Raw genomic sequence first — 21,551 nt, forward strand, 5'->3', positions numbered from 1 at the left:
GAAGTAATAAACAAATCTATCATTCTGATGAGAAATTTTAATATTCCTCTGAATAATTGGTAGAATAAACAAACAAAGTATCAGCTAAGGTAACAGCATAATTAAGAAATTGACCTAACACATGGGGCACCTGGGTGGGTCCGTCGGTTAAGCGTCTGACTTTGGCTCCGGTCATGATCTCACAGGTCATGATCTCACGGCTGGTGGGCTCAAGCCCCACATCAGGCTCTGTGCTGACAGCTCAGAGCCTGGAGCCTGCTTCAGATTCTGTGTCCCCCCCTCTCTCTGACCCACCCCTGCTGTGCTCCATCTTTCTCTGTCTTTCAAAAATGAATAAACATTAAAAAAAATACATTTTAAAAGAAATTGCCCTAACACAAAAAAATACAATACCATACTCAACAACTGAAGAGTATACCTATTTTTCAAGTATTTATAAAGTGTGTACAAAAATTGGCTATGTACTGAAGGGCCATAATGCAAGTCTCAAAAAATTTCAAATGATTAAAACTATTCACAGTATATTCATGGACCACAATACAACTATAAATAATAAGGTAACTAGAAAATACTAACTTCTTGGCAATTAGGAATAAACAGGTGTAAGGAAGGAATCATATTGGATGTCCTAACGTACAGTAGGCTTTTGAAAATAAGAGAGAAAGCCCAGAGGTGAAAAGTAAAAAACACAGTAAAAGATGATTTAAAAATGAAAGAGTTGTGAAAGCAACTTTAAATAAGATTATAATCCAGAGACCCAGTAAGTAGGCCTCTGTTAAATGAGGGATTCAGTCCACAAAATGTAAAGAGCACAACAAATCAGCAAGTGCAAAAAATATCCCAATCTGGGGCGCCCGGGTGGCTCAGTCCGTTAAGCGTCTGACTTTGGCTCAGTTTATGATCTCACGGTCCATGAGTTCGAGGCCCACATCGGGCTCTATGCTGACCGCTCAGAGCCTGGAGCCTGCTTCCGTTTCTATGTCTCCCTCTCTCTCTGACCCTCCCCCGTTCATGTTCTTTCTCTGTCTCAAAAATAAACAATCCCAATCTGACAGAAAACTCTGTATTAAATGTCAGACATAACCCAGAATAAAATGTTAAAATGTTCAGTAACCCTCTGAATGATTACTGAATATCACCAACAGTCAGAAGTAACAAAAACAATAACAAGGTCCTACTTGCCAATTAGAATAGCAAACATTTAGAATTGATATTCAGGAAGTGGAGAGGTGGTAAAACTTGATTGGCAGAAGAACAGTGGTAGATTAATGATATTTATTGAGTGCTTACTCTGTGATAGGCATCACTTAAACTTTTTGCGTATTTTAACTTCCTTAATCCTCATAAAAATCTTATGAGGTAGATAAAATACCCTCATTTTACAGATTAAAAAAGAAGCACAGAGATTCTAATTTGCACAGTCACAGAGACGAGAAGGGATTCAAACTCAAGCGGCTGGTTTCCTCCCTCCTTTCTTACTTTTTTTCTCAATTTCGCTTTCTAGTCCCCTCCCTTTCAGTACCCTCTTCCTTCCTCCAAGGAGGTGTCTTGGTAATCCTTCAAGTATCTGTCAACAGAGTCATGGGAAGAAGAAAAGGGGAGGGGAGGTGGAGAAAGTTTGCTTCACCTTTTCTCCACGCTTATCTTTATTGTGTGGAAGATCACAGGTTCCTTTTGTAAATAAAATAATTTCATGAAAAAAAACTCAATGAGTCCTTTAGCTCAGCTCAACAAATATCTGTTCACTGAGTCTGTTTGCCGGTCGGGCGGCGGTGCTGAAGAAAAATTCAACAGTCTAAACACGTCTAGTCGGGGTGATTGTTAAAAGTTGTTCATGGCGTTGGGGGTGGGGTGGGGTGGGGGAGAGGGCAGAGGAGAGAGGGAGGCAGAGAAAGGGAAAAACCGGCAAGAAGGAGAGGGTGAGACAATGAGACACAGAGACATTGGGAGAGAGACAGAGAGTCAGAAAGCTACAAAGAAAAAGCCCCGTCGAGACAAACACGCCGGACCCGTCCTCATTTGTCCCCGGGACCAGCGCTGCTCACAAGCTTTGCAAGTAACAGAAATGTAAGTGATGCAGGTTGAGAGCCGAGAAACGGAAGTTCCCTACGGTTTGGCGCCCACGACAGCACCCCCACGGCAGCCACTCCCCTGCGGAGGACTTAACGTGTCGGAGCGGGCGTCCACCTCCCAGTTAGTTAGCTCTCCGTCGCCCTCGCCACTGAACTGACTTCGGAATCTCTGCGGGGAGCGAGGAAGGGGGCGGGGGCCTGCAGCTCTCACGCCCTCCGGCAGCGACGCGGGCGCGCCGGTGGGAGAGCCCTTTTGTGTACCTAGGATCCGGGAAACGAAACCGAGAGCGTGTCCGCACCTCGGAGGTTCTCGGCAGCGCGGAGCACCTGCAGCCCCAGGTGGGCGGGCGCCTTTCTCGCCCCTGGGCCCCGCGCGCGCACCGGGCGCCGGACTCGCGTGGGTTCCCGGGGCCGGTTGCGCGGCGCTGGGGGCCGCTAGCGGGGGCGGGGCGCGGGGTCCGGCCAGCTGTGTTTGTGCGGGGTGAGCTGAGTAGAGGAGGCGGGCAGGCGGGCGAGCGGGCGGGCGGGCGGGGGTGGTGGGTTTAGAGTCCCGGGGAAGCGACCCCCGGAAGCGGAGCTGCGACTCGCGAGTGGCCCCAGTTGGCCCCCAGGCCCCACCACCCGGCACCACTGGTAAGGTGTTTCTTGCCCGAAACTGCCTTGCGTGCTCAGCGGCCCTTTACTACTACTGCCCACCTCTTGGCCGCGCTGAAGAACCTGGCAAGAACCAGGACTGTGGGTGTCCGCTGTCGCGCTGGGAGGATTAGAAGAGATGATTAGTGGGGCCTCTTAGCTGTCATAAAACAGTATGTATTCATTAGGAGTACGGTGTACCCTAAACCTGTGCTAGTCACTCTGGAACACCAGACGAATCGGAAAGATAGAGCTGGTTTATAGCATAGAAGCTAAGACCATTAATTAGTTCAGGAGTCCACCTGATTTGAATCCTACCTCTACTACTTAATTGCTGTGGACTCTGAACCAGTTTCTTCATCCTTGTGCTTTCCTGGCCTCATCTCTGAAATTGTGCGATGGTCAAAAAAGAGTTACAAGACTTACAGTATGGCGTGTATTAGTGTAAAGCTGTGGGAGCTGTGCTAGCCCCAAGAGTACTCGGTAAGGTTAGCTTTTATTATGTTTGATACTTGACAAAATCCCTGCTTCTAAACTCACGAGTCTGGTTCCCACATGGTTTTATTTCTAGGGTTATTCCAGTAAATCTTGGAATGGCCACTTCTCAGTTCCAGGAACTGGCGAGCATTGTTTCTCCTAGTTGAGCAATTTGAGAAATATGGTTTACTCATCTTTCCCTTTTTTAAAATGAAAAGGGAAACGAGTGGATTTCTGCAGTGGATACAAAAAGTGGCATGTGTGCTCTGAGAAACAGTGTGGAGGTTCCTAAAAAATTAAAAATAGATCTACCCATGACCCAGCCATAGCACTGCTAGGAATTTACCCAAGGGATACAGGAGTGCTGATGAATAGGACCACTTGTACCACAATGTTTATAGCAGCACTTTCAACAATAGCCGAATTATAGAAAGAGCTTAAATGTCCATCAAGTGAGGAATGGATAAAGAAGATGTGGTTTATATATACAATGGAATACTACTTGGCAATGAGAAAGAATGAAATCTGGCCATTTGCAGCAACGTGGATGGAACTAGAGAGTGTTATGCTAAGTGAAGTAAGGCAGAGAAAGACAGATACCAGATGTTTTCGCTCATATGTGGATCCTGAGAAACTTAACAGAAGACCATGGGGGAGGGGAAGGGGAAAAAAACCTTATGGAGAGGGAGGGAGGCAAACCATAAGAGACTCAAATAGTGAGAACAAACAGGGTTGCTGAGGGGTGAGGGAGAGGGGAAAGTGAGTGATGGGCATTGAGGAGGGCACCTGTTGGGATGAGCACTGGGTGTTGTATGGAAACCAATTTGATAATAAATTATATTTAATATATTAAAAAAAACCCGAAAAGTGGCATGTAAAATTAGTGGCTGGGTCAGAGATTCAGCAGCGTTCCCATTAGTAAGGGAGCTGTTCTTTATGAACAAAAGGAGTGAAATCATACTGTGCACATATTGTTCAGTCAACAAGCAGCAGTTAAGTCTCTTGTCCTGGACAAGACAGGCCGTATTCTGGTCTTTGAGAGCATAGAATGCAGGTAGAGAGACATTAAATGGGTACGAACTGTGTCCCATATACCTCTCTATTCTCATGTCTGATTATCTTTTTTGTTGTTGTTGTTGTTGTTGTTGTTGTTGTTGTTTATAATCCACAAGTCTTTCATTTCCTTGAATGAGTCAAGCTCCCTGTAGCCACAGGACTTGTACAGTTCCCTCTGTGTATAATGCCTAACTACCTGTCTCAACCCCCAGCCCATGGCCTGGTGGATTTTAGACTACTTTTGGCTCTCAGATTCAAAGGAAGTTTAGGGATACAGATTTCTACCATTGTCATTAGAGCAGTAACGTTTTCCTAAAATAATTAAGAACATGTGTCTGCCTCTTGGGACTCAGAAAAATTTAAGTGGTTTGTTCTTAATTAAGAAGTAAATGTGGATAAAGAATCCAAATCTAGTTTATGCCTAGTTTATAGGCATAGTAGTCTTAGGAACTTCCAAAATTATGGATGCTTCCCTTGGGTTCCAGATTTTACATCAATAACTTTTTTGGAAAGCAATAAGATAGAAATTTCAGGACCCCAAGAGATAGATGGGTCAAGAATGTCACTGTCCTGTGAACTGTGGAACCATGACTGATGTCACCGGCATCATTTCTCCTTATTCCTGATGGAAGAGGTTTATCATTTTCAAATAGCCCAGAGCAGCAATGGGTCTTGATGAGGAAAACAAAGGCAAAAAAATGTAGTTTAAATTAAATCCCCTTACAGCTTGAAGCCCAGTGATACCAGAGACCTGCAGTCTGTAACATTCCGTAGGAATTTACGGCTGCCTTAAGGCCTTCATGTTTACATTCCATTAAAAACTAGAAGCAACCTTATCTTGACAGTAGCTAAATCTTCGTCCTGTAAGACCCTGATTTCAGCATACAGAAATTTCTTAGAAACTAACTTTATGTCCCCTCCTCCACAAACCTTCAAATACATTATCACTCCTCACAGTCACAGAGCAGCTCTTCTGCCCACAGATTCTGACCCTGTGCTTTAATAACATCATATTTTTGCACCAAACATGTCTCAGGAATTCTTTCTTAGCCATTTGCTTATGAACTCCACTTCAAATTGCATCAGGTCTTATGGTGTCTAATAGAATAATTTTTACCAGAGTTGTACTTACTTGTATATAGTATATGATGTGTTAAATCTCAGAAATTCTCATTTAGCAGAGTTAGGGAGGAGTGTATAGTAATCAGATTATAATTTGAAACTATATATTTGTCTTGAAGTAATTAAGATTCCAGTGGTACAACATATATGACTTTCTTAGAGACTTTTTTTTAGTACAGGATGAATATGATGTTCTTTTTCTTGGAAAATTTTCTAGGATATTTTTCTTATTAAGAGTAGTGGAAGGCAGGGGTGTACCTGGCTGGCTCAGTTGGTAGAGCCTGTGACTCTTGATCTCAGGGTTGTGAGTTCAAGCCTCACATTGGGTGTGGAGCCTACTTAAAATAAATAAATTTAAAACAAAAAGAGTAGTGGAAAATATTATTTAAAAGTTATCATGTTAATTAATTAATGAAATCACCCAGGACTCAGCCTAGTCATTTCCAAAACTGAGTGACATTACCTCTTGTTAATAGACCCTTAAGTTTGAGAATATCAAAAGATCTTTAAAACAGCAAACAGGAGCGGACAGGGTGTTGTGGTATCATCTTTATTCCACAAGTGCTTTATTCTACCTGGCACACAGGTGACTACAACTGTCACTTAATATTTTGTACCAGAACTTATGACCTGCCACGTTTTGTGCTTGAGATATTATGTAACTGCAAAAATACTAAAACCTACAGCAAAGAGAGGACCCAGATTTTGTTCTGCAGTAGTTCTGCCATTAGGGACTTATTCTCACACATGTGCCATTTTAAGACTCAAAATAATGTAACCAAATTGGAAAGAAAAGAGCAAATAGGGACAAATAAGCTCTGCTTTAGAGTCTGTTCAGTTTCACTTCCTGGGGTCTCTGGGGAGAGGTTTTGCCTTATGACTTAATTGCAATTAACAGGCATCAAGGGGGTTGGGATTAAAAGTGGAGAGATCAGGGGGAAAAGAATCAAGGAACTGGAAGGCAGAAGTGGTGAGGGAGCATAAGGCAAGCTGACAGGCTGCAACCCACCCCCACCCCGGGGGGAATCCCTGCGATACTCCTCAGGCACTCCTGGCTGCCCTAGAACAAAGGAAAGGGGAAAAAGAAATGGTTAACTGATAGAGATCATTGTGCCCAGTACCTGAGTCTCCCATCTATTTACAAATATTTTACAAATATCAATAGCCCAATCTCCAGAAACCGATGGACCTCGTTTCCTGGAGCCTCAGCATCACCCCTCCTTAGTGCTGTGGAAGACAAAAACAGAAGGAAATGGCAGATAGAACTAAATTTCCTTGTAACCTGCAGCCCATTGACAAATACTTGAGTCTGGCCTAGTAAACTGTTTCTCCAGGAAGTCCCTACTCTCTTAATGCTAATGCTTTCCTAGAGGGAAAACAACCTTAGCCTGACAACAGTTAGGCCTCCAGTATCCTGGGAGTCTTCTTTAGCATATGCAAATCTCGCTGGAAACTTTCCCTGGACTTTACCACCCCCCCCAACTCCCTATTATATAGCCAGTCTCTCCTCAAAGTCCCAGGGCAGCTCTTCCTGCCCACGGGTGCTGTCCCTGTGCTTTATTTAATAAAATCACCTTTTTGCACCAAAAACATCTCCAAGAGTTCTTTCTTGGCTGTCAGTTCCGGATCCCACGAACCCCACTGTCACCCCAAAAACCTCATCAGAAGTGCCGAGTACAATGGTTTTTTTGGGTTTTTTAATTATTATTTTGTATAGAAATAACCTAACACAAAGTTTTGGTTGGATTGTGACGGTGCTACAACTATGACAACCCCTGAGAGTGGATTTTCTGGCTAAAAGTATATCTTGTAACATAACAAAGAGTCAGGCCTTTTCAAATTTGCTGTTCAAGATGGGCAGAACTTACCATAGAATCTGGAATCCAGAGATATTTGCATTAGTGTGGTCTGATAGCTAACCCATCTGTCTGTCCTCGTGAACCTAGAGCCCAGCCTCCTTTGCGTAGACTGGATGGCTTCAGTTTTTGACTTGGTTACAAGGTGGGGTCTTAGGTTTACAGCGTTTTCCTCTCAGCTTTCTGCCTTATAGGACCTTCTCCCCGCCAAGGTTTGTGGAAAACGTCCACCATCCTGGGGTGGCGCACAACTTCTTAAGTCATACTCAGAATCACATCAACAGGGGATGGGATCAAGACCAAAGGGTTTAAATAACCAGATTCTGGTAGACTAGATGAATAGAGGAATATTCTATGTGTACGTATAGTTTCATAATATCTTGTTACAACAGTCATATTTGACCTATAAATTTGTAGACAATGTAGTAATATCAGGTCTTCTTTTTCAGAACTCTATAAATCATGGAAAAGCAAAGTAAGTAATTTAAGTGTTGACTTCCTTTTATAATGTTAAATCTGTTGTTAATATGTTCTTTGTCTTATATGATGTTGTATTCAGTTTCTGAAAGGATGTAATTTACTTTGTTTATGCTCCAGAACCCGAAGTCTAGGTCATTTTTTTTTTTTTTTTACTGTAAAGACAATGTACACATATATCCACTACTGCTAGTTTTTCCTGTAAAAATAAAACCTTAGATAAGCCTAAGGAATTTTAGTCTTACTGGGAAATATGTTATATAATTTATACTATATTCCATTTAGGTCAGTTTTCCCTTTTTTGTGTGCATTTTACATACATAAACATCATTCAACTCAAGTTAACCAGATAATAAATCTAATATGTCAGATCATTGTAACAAAATCTTTGGATATATCCCTGCTATATATTTCACAACATCCACACATGAACAGGTTTAATAAATACCAATGATTACGTTCTGGCTTTTTTCCTACCAAGAAAATTCTAAATAAGATGGATATCGACCAAGCATATAATAAAAGACTTTGTTTTTGTTTTTTTTAATCTAAAGTTCTGAAGAGAAAAGCAATGTATATGGGGGAAAATATGAAAAAAAAATCCTGTTTTATGAGAAGATTTACATTATCTGTTTACTTTTGTTTAGATACTGAAGACATGTTTATCTCTCACCATAATGTCAGCCTTACTAGCTGTATTAGATACTCTTTAGGACTAGAAACCTCAGCTTTCCTTCATGAAGCTTCATGATCTCTTAATTTTGCTATATGAATTTAATTTTACTTACAAACTCAAGCCTTCTTAAATGTAAATTGATACAGTATTACACTTTCTATCTGCTACAAGCATTAGGATGCTTCAGATCACCATAGAAAGATTCTTTTTGCCACGGTCATAGTCACCTTTTAACTCTTCATCTTCATATACGTAATTGTTTGTATATCTGTGTGTATGTGCATAAATAGGAATTAAATGTATACATGTATATAGATACATTAGAAGTAAAAATAAAATATCTTTATATTAATGTGACAGTCCTGTGGTATCTATAAATTATTTTAAGTTCCATTTCACAAATGCAGAAATCCATTCATAATTCATATGATCTTTGGTATATTTGACCACTTGCTTATTTGCTTATTTTCCCTCTGTATGAATTCCTACTGAAATTCCTAAAACCAGGATTAACACTCTGGAACCAAAACCCCAGAGATCATGAGTTTCTAATTTCTTGAATCTGTCAGCTCCTAGATATGTATATGTATTTACTGTTGTTCAAACACTGGTACCTAGAGGTGCCAAAATGTGACCTATCATTTAAGAGTAGGTATGTTAGTCAGACTTGCAGTGTTTTCCTTGAGATCTGTTAAGCGTGATCCGGTTGTTTCCAGCTCAGGTGGGGAGTGGCAGCGGTGGGCAAAGCCTTGAGAGCTAGAGAACTAGGAACTCGGCCACTCACTTGAAGCCAACAAACAAGGGAATGGTTGGGATGGAATGACTTTTGTGGTATTTGAGAGATCTGCAATCAGTCAGTGTACGTTGTGGCAACTGTTTAGGGAAAAGCCCTGGTGAAAGTAGAGGGTTCTGTTACCGGAATATGCACCAGCTCTGTGGACTCCATTCTGCTGAAGTTACCATGAAGTTGATTGCGTGAAGGAGAAGGCTGGCTCACAACCCAGCTTTCCCGCTGAAACCACATGAGTTGAGTAGCCTTTGAAGGCCTCTGATAAAGAAGTGTGTAGACAATGTATCAGATGGAAAGTTTGACTAACTTTTTCTTCTGTATTGATGCCATGTGCTCATCATTCAATAAGAAACTATTTTGGGTTTATAGTTAGCAAGCCATAATGAGCCAGAGGAGGACATGGGACAAATGCAGTGTCCACTAGACCTTAAGTTCTATGAAGACAGGGCCAGGATAGCCTCAGAGCTTAGCTCAGAGGCAATACAGGAGATGGCCAACAAGTATTTATTGTCTGGCTGGGGCGGCTGCTAAACGAGTGACTAGGAAACACAAATATGAAGGACTAGGAGGTTCAACCATTTGTACGTATATTAAGAATATTCAATGTTTAATGTATTTTATTGTTATTCAGTCAGTTATGATTTTATTGGGCAAAATCAGTCAGATACTAGGAAGTTCCTTATTGGGTATTCTTATTGGTATTGGATATTCTTGAATTCCTTATTGGGAATTCAACCTTATTGGGTAATTGCAGAGTAAGCATAAAAAGGATATTCAATATTGAAATATATGCACTATTTTAAATATTTTGAAAATAATTCTTTGGGACCCCTGGATGGCTCAGTCAGTTAAGCGTCCAACTCTCGATTTCAGCTCAGGTGATGATCTCATAGTTGTAAGGTCAAGCCCCCATGTTGGGCTCTGCGCTGGACTTTGTGCCTGCTTAATATTCTTGGTCTCCCTCTCCTCCCGCCCCTGCCCCTCCCCTGGTTGCACGAGTGCGCATGTGCTCTCCCTCTCAAAGATAAAAGGAAAAGGCTAATTGGTATAGCAATAACTAGGTATCTTTAAAAATCATCATACTATTTCCATCATCATCCCTATATCCAAGTAGTTTCATTTCTCTCTCTCTTACAGTCTGTATGTGGTTCTAAAACACTTTTTTCCCCTAATACCAACATGGAATTAGGTATTAACACTTGGAACACTTCCAAATATGGAACACTCATCAGGCATGTTTGAAAGCTAGAAGTTCAGCCCCGGTAACTCAGCTGTCTCATTTTATCCAAAAAGGAATTTGTTTGAAACCGATGCTCCTGCCAATTAAGTCTGATAACAAACAGCTTTTGTTAAGTGAAGAAATCACTTTATTTTAGTACAGCACAAGATCATATAAAGATCATGTCAATGGAAATTATCTAAGGACAATGTATTTTTCTTTCTAATACATATTTATTTTTTTTATTTAAAAAAAAATTTTTTTTTAACATTTATTTATTTTTGAGACAGAGAGAGACAGAGCATGAACAGGGGAGGGTCAGAGAGAGAGGGAGACACAGAATCTGAAACAGGCTCCGGGCTCCGAGCTGTCAGCACAGAGCCCCATGCGGGGCTCGAACTCACAGACCACGAGATCGTGACCTGAGCGAAGTCGGCCGCTCAACCGACTGAGCCACCCAGGCGCCCCTTATTTTTTCTAATATATATTTCATTAAAGCAAATATGTTTACCTTTCCCTAAATTGCAGACGGACAAATGAATGCTCCTCACCCAGGAACGAATTTACCACCTGACTATCCCCCTCAATATCCTTCAGCAACACTCCAAGGTAAAACTTTTGTCTAAGAATAAAAATCCAAAAGTACTCAATTACTGATATTCCCCAAAGGGCGTATGTATGGGTGTGTGTCTGCCTTTGTTTGTGTATTTTAGTAGTGTCTTTTATTAAAAGTATAATAATGAAATTGGCAGCCTAGTTCTTGATTTTTTTTTGTCTGACTATATATTATCATAAATAATATCATAAAAGTAATGTTTACTTATGCAGGATAGTAAAGATATAGAGTTAACAAAAACAGTCCATTTACATGTAGCAAATAAAATAAAGTTTGCATCAAAATATACATTAGAAGTAAAATATTTAATTGATCCTTCATCTGTTCTGAAAATTGTCATCACATAATTACATTTAGATTTATCCCTGGGTATTTTTGAGTCCTATATTAGCTGAGGGTAATCATGTACAGTGAGAGTCACAGAAAAGACGTGAGTGCTTAAAACTGGAAGCTGTAGGTAATAAAAGTGTAGTGCTTGGGGGTCATTCTCATTTTCACTTTGTAACATATATGAAAGCTTTGCTTTTTGTACGCATGCTTAATCATGCCTTATATCTAAGAAAAGTAATCAAGTCCTATCACTACATTCTAGGGAGTACATTTTTCCCTTTGAACCAGTGATTGAAAGACCTCAGAGATTTTCATGTAGACAAATGCAGTTATCAAAATTACTAGAACTTCACTATATGGCAAAATTGATGGTGTACCCAGATTTGCAAGTAGTCAGGCTACTTCCTTCTTGAGAGACCGAGAGACCACTCTGGAGATTTAGGATCAAAAGGTATCCGGTTTGGGTAGATGGGTGTATCCATTTTGTATTCTACTCTGAGCGAATAACTCTGCTTGGGAACTCAATGGCCTGTTTAATTGTGTAGCCAAGAAACTTCCCAGCGGGGCCTGGATCACATCCAGGTGTTTGCCGTTAGAAGAATCTGAGCTAGAATATCTCTAAGGAGATAGTTCTCAAGGGTGCCTGCCCTTAAGTATTACATGGAAGATTTTAAAACACTGTACCCGGGCACTGTCCCGGGAGAATTAAAGCAGAAGCTCAGGTCACGGGACCCAGGGATTGGTAATTTTTTTAATTACCCAGTTAGTTGTAATGTGCAACCAGGGCTGAGAACCGCTGCCGTAAATTCTTATGGTGGTTTGATGAATTATTAGCAAGCTGGAATATTCATCCAGGGCACTTGGAGAATGATTTAATCCACCCCACAGCTAGTTAAAATGAGGTGATACATAATTAAATTCAGTTATAATCAGACTTGAGAGTTTGTGAGAAAAATAGCCTAATTTTATTTCACAAGTCCAAGGCCATATATAGTGCAGGTCTTAATATGACAATGATGCTAACAATAGTGACAGTTTAAAATTGAGAGCTTACTGTGCATAATGTGAATAAACTCATTTAACTGTCAATCTTAGGAGGTAAATAGCATCATGTACCCAGTGTGCAAGTGGGAAAAAGGCAAAGAGAGGCTGTATCAGATTTCAAGTTCTGGCTTCTGCACTAAATGGCTGTGTGGTGGTTTATACAACTCGTTATACCTGCAAGTCTCAGTTCTTAGCTATAAAACAGGAATAACATTTTCTCATTCAGGTTAGCTTGGAGATTAAATGAGAGTATACGTAAAGCGCCTGGTATAATGATTTACAAATACTGAGTGACAGATATTTGCAATTATGTGAAGAATCTGTTAAATCAGTTAGACCTTATACAAATGAAAATATCCAAATTTCAGGTAATTCTATATGTTTAATCCGTTATTTTGGAAATAATCAACTATCCTCTCTCTCCAAGGGTCTTGAGAAGATTAAAATAATGCTAATGTGAACTCACATGTCCTCCTCATTGACTTGCCTGTGGTCTGATCTTTGCACTGTAGCCAGTGATCTTTAAAAATGCCTATCTGTCCATATTACAGACAGTATTCAGTGTGTACATCATTGGTTTTTCATTGCTTTTAGGATAAAGGCCAAAAGGCTTAATTTGGTTCACCAGACAGGGCCTCCCCTGCCTTCTCTTTACCTGTCTATTAAGCCTGGCTCTCTGCTATTCAAGTCGACTTGGCTTTTTACAGATTATTAGGAACGCTGTATGTGTTACTATCCCAGGGCTTGTCTGTGGAACGTTTTTCTCCGTGCCCCTGGTCTTCTCTACTCCTTTGTATCCTTTAGATCTCAGCTCAAAGGCAGCCCTCAAGGAAACTGTCCCAACTCCTCCCTTTTCTTTCTCCCCATCCCATCACTTTCCTCTGGCATATAGTCATAAAAATCTGGTCCCTCCTTTCAAAGAGCTTGTCTTCAATTCTAGTTAATCAGTTGATCATACTGGTGTTGTAGATCCCTAGAGTAAAGGATAAAGTATGAAGTTATCTTCCCCATTAGGCAGTGAGGGCATCTGCATTTCTTATTTTAAATCCCAGTGCTCAGCACTCCCACAAACTTTGTAAGATATAAATCAGATTATGGAACTCACTTGTCTGCTTAAAATCCTCAAAGGCCTGTCGATCACACTTGGAATCAAATCTAAGCTCCTTATTAATGGGCTCCCTAGATGAACTGTTTCTAGGTTTTCACTGACAACAGTTTCCACTCTTCCTCTCCCTTATGATGTTTCTCTCTGACTCAAACATGCCAAATTCATTCCTGAAATCAGAGATTTTTGCATTTGGTTTTCCTTCCTCCCGCAACATTTCTTACCAGCTCTTTACACAAAGCTTTACCTTTCTCATATCTTAGATCTCAACAGAATTTTTTCTATCTGAAGTACCTAGTTGATACCTTTCCCTCTCCACCATGCATTTTCTCTGTGAGTTCAATCTGAAATCTTTTTAAAAAAATTTATTTCCTCTCTCCCAAAAGTAGCCTGTAAACTCCCTGAGGGCAGGTTGCCTTGTTGAGAACTGAATCCTCTGATTCTAGAACAGAGCCACCCACATTATAGAACATCTGTAAATATTTATTTGTTGTGAGAAAGAATGAATTATAAAAAGTATATTTAAAAGATACTAGTAGGAGGTTTAATCTCCTAAGAAATCTTTTTTTTAAATTTTTTAAAAAATCTTTATTCACTTTTTGAGAGAGAGACAGAGCGCAAGCAGGGGAGGAACAGAGAGAGAGGGAGCCACAAAATCCAAAGCAGGCTCCAGGCCCTGAGCTAGCACCACAGAGCCCGACGTGGGGCTCGAACTCACGAATCGTGAGATCACGACCTGAGCCGAAGTTGGACGCTCAACCGACTGAGCCACCTAGGTGCCCCAGAAATCTTTTTAATAGTGGATGTATCTTGCCATCAGTGGTTTTTTTTTTAAGTATTTATAAATTGTATAATCTAAGTATTAAATTTTACATAGCCTTTTCTGTTAAAATATTATGGAACACATTCCTTTGAAATTGTATTCCATTGCTATGGATTACTATTCTGTGGACTATTCATATAAGCTTATGAAGCTTCATTGTAATTACAAATTCACATAGAATACAAAGTATACACTTAGTAAATTTATTCTTCTCCTGTGCTTATTAAATACTCAAGGCAAGTTTGCCTGTTGTAACTTTTTATCTTCCTTGGTTCTCCAACTGTATTTTCCAGAGTGCTGAGGGTGGTAAATTATGAAATTTAAATTTGTAACCTAACTATCAATAATGATTTCTTTTTTTTTTTTTCTTTTTGCTTTTCATGTAGGAAGTCTTAGGATAGGAATGCATCATGGGGTAAAAGTTCAGGCAAATTGTGGGGCGCCTGGGTGGCGCAGTCGGTTAAGTGTCCGACTTCAGCCAGGTCACGATCTCGCGGTCCGTGAGTTCGAGCCCCGCGTCAGGCTCTGGGCTGATGGCTCGGAGCCTGGAGCCTGTTTCCGATTCTGTGTCTCCCTCTCTCTCTGCCCCTCCCCCGTTCATGCTCTGTCTCTCTCTGTCCCAAAAATAAATAAAAAACGTTGAAAAAAAAATTAAAAAAAAAAAAAAAAAAGTTCAGGCAAATTGTTAACCCAGATAAGCATCTGGACAGTTCTGGAAATAAGGATGTGTCTTTACCTCTACGCCAGAGTTTCTCAACAGCAGCACTCTAATATTTTCAGATGGATAATTCTTCTTTTTCAGGATACTACTCCAGCATTTTAGGAAATATTTACCAGCTTCCCTGGCCTCTATCTACCAAATGCCAGTATCACTCTTCCCTCCAGCTAGAAACAGCCAAAAATGTCTCCAGAGCTTGCCAAAAATTCCTTGAGGGGGCAAAACCACCCCCAGTTCTGTACATAAAGGAGGTACCATTTCTAACAATCATCTTTTTTAAATAAATTAATCTTTTTTTTTAAAAAATAGAGTGCTTTGGTTTTAGAAATGCTGACTCAAAGCCTTTATTTTGGACCTTTTACTCTTTCTTGCCATCTTTCGTTTCTCTTAAGGCATTCCATAATCCTTATAAAGGTGACTCTAGACCATTGTTGATTTTCTGTCACTTTCTTATCTTTGCAACTGAGATTTGAATGGTGGGTAAGTCTTGGGCCAACTCTGTTCACAGCCCCAAACCCTGTAAGAGTGGATATGAAACTACAGATACTTCATTGAAAAATCACTGAAGGATAAAAACACAGAGTTTAAGCTTCGTAGAAACAAGATATCTGAGCTGCAATTTGAGTTTGTAGAGTCTTAGGAGTAATCCCAAAAGAGTTCATGTTTCCATTTTTCTGTGCAGTTACAAATTATTTCACTTGTTTTTATTTTAGGACCTCCAGGACATACTGGCTACCCTGGCCCCCAGGTTGGCTACCCTGGCCCCCAGGTTGGCTACCCTGGCCCCCAGGCTGGCTATCCTGGCCCCCAGGCTGGCTATCGTGGCCCCCAGGCTGGCTATCCTGACCCCCAGGCTGGCTACTCAATTCCACCAGCTGGTTATTCAGGTGCTGGCCCAGTAGGGTTTCCTGTCCAACACCAGCCTGTGTATAATCAGCCAGGTGGACCTGCAGGGGTACCATGGATGCCAGCACCACCACCTCCATCAGGCTGTCCACCCGGATTGGAATATTTAAGTCAGGTAATTTCAAATAAATGAAATACTCATTATATTTTTTTTTATTTTTATTTTTTAATGTTTTTTTTAACGTTTATTTATTTTTGAGACAGAGAGAGACAGAGCACGAACGGGGGAGGGTCAGAGAGAGAGGGAGACACAGAATCTGAAACAGGCTCCAGGCTCTGAGCAGTCAGCACAGAGCCCGATGCGGGGCTCGAAGTCACATACCGCGAGATCGTGACCTGAGCCGAAGTCGGATGCTTAACCGACTGAGCCACCCAGGCGCCCCCACTCATTTTATTTTTTAATAAAACTGTGCTTATAGTTTACTTAATGAAATTAACAAATGACTAATTCACAAAAGTCTGAAATGGCAAAACATTTTTCCCTAACAAATTGCTATAATTCTTCTAGGTCAAGTTAACTTTTAAAGCAAAGTACAAATGTCTTAGGAAATTGTGTTTTCTATGATCTTGAATATAATCCATGGTAATGACCAATAGCAAACCTTTACTAAGCACTATTTTCCAGACTTTGTCCCTAAGTGTAACATATGTATTAACTTATTTAATCCTTTTAGAAACCTATAATATAGGTACTATTAATTACCATCATTTTACAGAAGAGGAACCTGAGGTCCAGAGAAATTATATAGTCAAAACACTAAGGAAGAGGGAATGACTTTTTGCTACTGTAATCTTGGTTCTGGATTTCACTCTCTTTAATCCCAACACCAAATAACATCCAAGGAGGTGGAAAGAAACATTAAACTAAATTTAGTGTTGAGTGTCAATAGTGGTACCAAAAAAAAAAAAAAAAGTTCATATTTTGTGTATAACATGAGTCACTTTTTTATTATAATTAATGAAAGTGTATTTTATGATGCTTTGTGCTTTGAAAGAACCAATTTTATTAATGCCATCAGTAAGGGGGAAAAAATCCTGGATTATAATGTACTGCATGATACCATATCCCAGCGATGTGAGGGCTAGTATTTGTTTAGTGTTAGAAATCTGGTAGGTAGAATAGGAATATGAAATTCTATATGTCTAATCTATAAACAAGTATCCCTGTGGTAACCATCCAGTTTTCAGTAAATGAATTATCTCTCTTGTACTCTCTGTACTAATTTAGTTTCCCACAATGCACTTGGGCAGCAAGTATTGTAAGAACTCTTAGTAGTTCATACATTTTCCAAGAAATACCTTAAACATTTTTTTTAAATCAAGACCTTACAAAATATATAGAGGAAATTATTACCTGCTCCAAAGGATATCAAGCACACTTCTAAATTTTTTTTAGATTTGGACAGAAGCTCTTTAAATGAATAAAGAATCTTAATATCTCTTAAGCCTTTTCAAGAAGGAACTTTTTTTTTTTAATTTTTAGAGGGATTCCAGAGTAAGTCAGTTTTATTTGACCTGGATTTACCCACGTTAATAGTGAACACATTCAATAGATTTTCAATTAAAGATATATTGACTTTAATTTTATACTTTTTTAGGTATAAAGTTATATTATTAAATATTGATAAATATTGATAAGTGATTATGTGCATTTCTTAAAATATAAAAACACTATTGTTAATTTAGTTGGCATAGAAAACATGGAAATATACTTACAGCTTTTTTTTTTTTTTTTTTTTTTTTTTTTTTTTACTATAATAGATAGATCAGATACTGGTTCATCAGCAAATTGAGCTTCTGGAAGGTATGTATTCATTGTATTGATCATATTTCTAGAAAGAGAAGATATTTATGCAGATAAACGCATATCAACAACCACAAATGTAATGCTTTCACTGATGTGGAACAGTTAAATCTGGTTGCTTACAAATGTCTCTCTTCTTCATGATAACAAAATGATGACAATTATCAGTAGCTCATTTCTGGAAATTAGGAGTCAACTAGTAAAATACTGTTACTCTGACAATCTGTCCTCATGATACAGACCTTACCTTAGAAGGAAACCAAACAAAACTTACTTTTGCTCCCCCTGCTCTTTAGAAATCACTCCAGTGATTCTGTCATTTTACATGTCTTTCATCACTTCAGCTGTTTTTTCCCCAGTCTGTGATGTTTTTGAGATTGACACAGAGTCACATGCAGTAGTTCAGTTACCTCAGTACATTTCTAAAGCAAGTAAACTTCTTCAGTTTGGATGGGTATATTTTGGAAAATTGTATTCCTGCCTTGGGTTTGCAAGGATTCTGTTGGAGTGTTGGAGGATGCTGACCAGCAAGCCTGGAGGCTTGGCTTCTTAGAACAGCACTCCTGCTCCTGTGAATGGGACCTAACCTCAATAAATATCTCCTTGGGTACAGCACTCCTGAGATGCAAGATAAACTTAAGCTGTTAGATGTTTCAGGACTCTTGCCAGGGGAAAGAGAACTGGATGGATTCATGAACCTGTGTCTTTCTTCTAGATATAAAGAGTCTAATGAATATTTGGCTAGTTTTTAGAATATATCTGTTAAGTCCTTCTTCACCTCTCTGCAAAATCCCTTTCTGCTGGTAGAAATATAACATGAATTGTAAAAGCAGAGTAATAGATTTGGTTAGAATATACAGTTGTTGCCTGTTTTATTTAAATTGCTTATAATGCACATTGTTAGATACTTATAATGTTCTTGTTTTGCTACTGTGTATATACTAAGCTTTCTCTAGAAAGGAGTTCTTTGTTGTTTGATAACTTGTGCCCTGAATTTTGTAATGCTTTATCTTAAGAAATTTGTTTTTGAGGTTATGACATCAAAACAAAACAGATACTGTACATTATATAGCACTCCATTTATAGTTTTTAAATGTGTTAGTTTTATATATATTTGTGAAATTTGTATGTGTTAATCATGAAATGTAAATAAAGTAAGCTCCAAATTTAGTAGTTACTAATTCTTCTCTTTTTTAAGAGATGTCTTTAATTGTCCTGTTTTCTTGTCTCAATGAAAGTGTGTATTGTAACATTATGACAGTATAAAGAGATATAAAGCTTAGGAGCCTCTGGGTGGTTCATTCCATTAAGCATTGGACTCTTGATCTCTGCTCAGGTCATGATCTCACAGTGAATTCGAGCCCCACATTGGGCTTTGCACTGACAGTGCAGAACCTGCTTGGACTTCTCTCTCTCCTCTCTCTCTGCCCCTCCCCCAGTCTTGCATGCATGCACCCTCCCTCTCTCTCTCAAAACTAAACAAAAATTTAAAGAGCGATGAAGATTAATCCGTTTATTTTTAGCATCTGAGTCTATGACAGGCACTTAAATAGTTCCCATTTCAGAACTTTATAAACAATGATAGCCATAGAATTCTTTTGTTTTATTCTCATTTTTTGAGTAACTTAGAGATTGTATAAACTCATTGATCTCATTTCATAGATGAACAAGCTGAAGAATTTTGAGATTAAGCTACTTAGTAAAACACTTAGATAATTGAATTCCATGTTATGAATCAGTTTATTTTTTTTCTCGCATAACATTTAATTGGCAGGTCAAGGGTGTTTTTTACAAAGGAAGAGTCCAGAGCCTGTCTGAGCCAGAGCAAAGGGACTGAAGGGAGGTCAAGATGATGGAATTTATGAAGGATATCTCTATCTGACTAAAAGTCAATCACTCAGATATGAGAGAGTGATTTTTGTCTCTCTGTATATCTTCTAATCGTTATTTTCGTGGCTTCTGACCTGCTATGACCCATGTTAACAAGAATTATAGACAAGCAAGACCATTAATTGTTCCTTCCTGGCTCTAAGCAAGGAGAGGTTTGCAATGTGTGGTTCTGTATGGGAAGCCCATTGGTAAGATACCACTTGAGCGTCCGCATCCAGCATACTTCTGTTTCCCTGTGAAGACATTAGCCCCCTCTGAGGTACAGAGCTCACTTAGGCTGCCACTGGTCTAGACATCCTGTGAGTGGCAACCTTGGTTGCCAAGCACCTCTTCCCCTTGTCGAATATTCATCTCCCACTTCTGAACAACTACCGCTAAGCTAAACAAGGGTCCTCTGGGCCCAATGTGATGTTCTAATTTACCTTCCATTTTCACCCTCTCCCTTCCTACATGTATGCATTAAGAGCAAGCTCTCTCATCACTTTCCCTCATACAGTGCAAAAAAAGATAAGCCATGCATAGGGTGTGTGTGTATACATAAATATATAATCTCAAACCAATTAATTTGATAAAATATATCATAGAGGATAAACATAGCAACCATCTCATATTCCCCTACATAACTGAATGTAAGAAAACTATAGCAAACAGATGGATATTTTGTTCATACGCCTAGCACAACTATTATCATCTACAGCATTGCTCCATCCCTTAGGAGCAGTCTGTCTTTCTGGAAGAAGTCTATGCAGTTAGGAACATGTGAGTTGTTTTTTTTCCCATGTTTCACATACAGATGCTTAATTTCTATTCCTTAATAAACTCTCCTTTCCCTTTCCCTTTCTTCCTCTGTCTAGATCATCGCTAAACACCTTTCCTTTTCTTTCTCCCTGTTTTACTAGAAGTATAATCCAAAAATGGTGTAACTACATATTGTAGGATCTTAGGATAGATCCAAATTCTTTTTATATAATGGTCATAATGGTTCCCTCTTTTATGTTTTTAGTCATAACAGGTTTTGAAACTAATAACAAATATGAAATTAAGAACAGCTTTGGACAGAAGATTTACTTTGCAGTAGAGGATACAGACTGCTGTACCCGGAATTGCTGTGGGGCTTCTCGGCCTTTTACCATGAGGATTATTGATAATATGGGCCAAGAAGTTATAACTCTGGAGAGACCACTAAGGTGTGACAGCTGTTGTTGCCCTTGCTGCCTTCAGGAGGTCCGTGAGCAATTACCAGAGTGATTTGTAAAGTAGTTCAGAAAGAATTTTTACCCTCTCATTGAACTTACGTAATCAAAAGAGATTTAAAGGACAGTTGGTCCATAAGGTCTTGGTTTATACTTGAAAGTGAATTGTTCAAGAAGAAAGGCAGGTGAAAAACAATTGAGCAGTTAGCCCCATGTTGCATGAGTAGTGTGTCTCATGGGGTTGTGATCAGAGATCTCAGAGACCAGTCTTGTTGATCTTCATGGAGAGTTGAGAAGGTAGGGCACCTTGGACAAGTCCCTTACCTAAAATGAACATGAAAGGCCTGGCCAAAGCCAAAGCAAGGACACTATAGAAAAATATCCCAAAATATCTTAAGTGTGTTCATCTCACAATGTTGGCCAACCTACGTAAGAAACTAACTTAGGAGGAGCCCTCCCTGAAAAATACCAATGCCTGTGTTTTTATGAATCCCTAAAAAAGTTAATGCATTTGAGTCACCTATAAGGGGCGTATACTAGTTGTGAGTACCTAGCTCCAGAAAGACCAAGTGTCTGTTTCATATTACTTGGCAGCCCAGTGATGGAGAATGTGGATCTCAAGGGAGATGCCGAGGCACAGAGACTTTACAGGGATGTGGGATTTTGCTTGTGTCCCCATTGGCTTGAGACCAGCTCTGCTGGGGTCTCTCAGTCATTCCATACAGGTAGCTGTGCCAGCGTGAA

General features: G+C 39.6%; 1 protein-coding gene across 1 annotated transcript in view; it reads left to right on the forward strand.

Annotated features, from left to right (window-relative positions):
* The first annotated feature begins 2,322 nt into the window (after nucleotides 1–2,322).
* The window catches only part of LOC125921248 (phospholipid scramblase 1-like), a 30,973-nt gene continuing 11,744 nt past the window's right edge, over nucleotides 2,323–21,551 (forward strand). Inside the window, exons 1-6 of the mRNA XM_049628691.1 lie at nucleotides 2,323–2,411; nucleotides 7,666–7,691; nucleotides 10,907–10,987; nucleotides 15,728–16,035; nucleotides 17,682–17,724; nucleotides 20,618–20,838. Of these exons, the coding sequence (XP_049484648.1) occupies nucleotides 7,679–7,691; nucleotides 10,907–10,987; nucleotides 15,728–16,035; nucleotides 17,682–17,724; nucleotides 20,618–20,838 (666 nt within the window). The 5' untranslated portion in view covers nucleotides 2,323–2,411; nucleotides 7,666–7,678. The remainder of the gene's footprint in view (nucleotides 2,412–7,665; nucleotides 7,692–10,906; nucleotides 10,988–15,727; nucleotides 16,036–17,681; nucleotides 17,725–20,617; nucleotides 20,839–21,551) is intronic.

The sequence above is a fragment of the Panthera uncia genome, chromosome C2 (genome assembly GCF_023721935.1).
Source record: "Panthera uncia isolate 11264 chromosome C2, Puncia_PCG_1.0, whole genome shotgun sequence".
In the NCBI taxonomy this organism is placed as follows: Eukaryota; Metazoa; Chordata; class Mammalia; order Carnivora; family Felidae; genus Panthera; species Panthera uncia.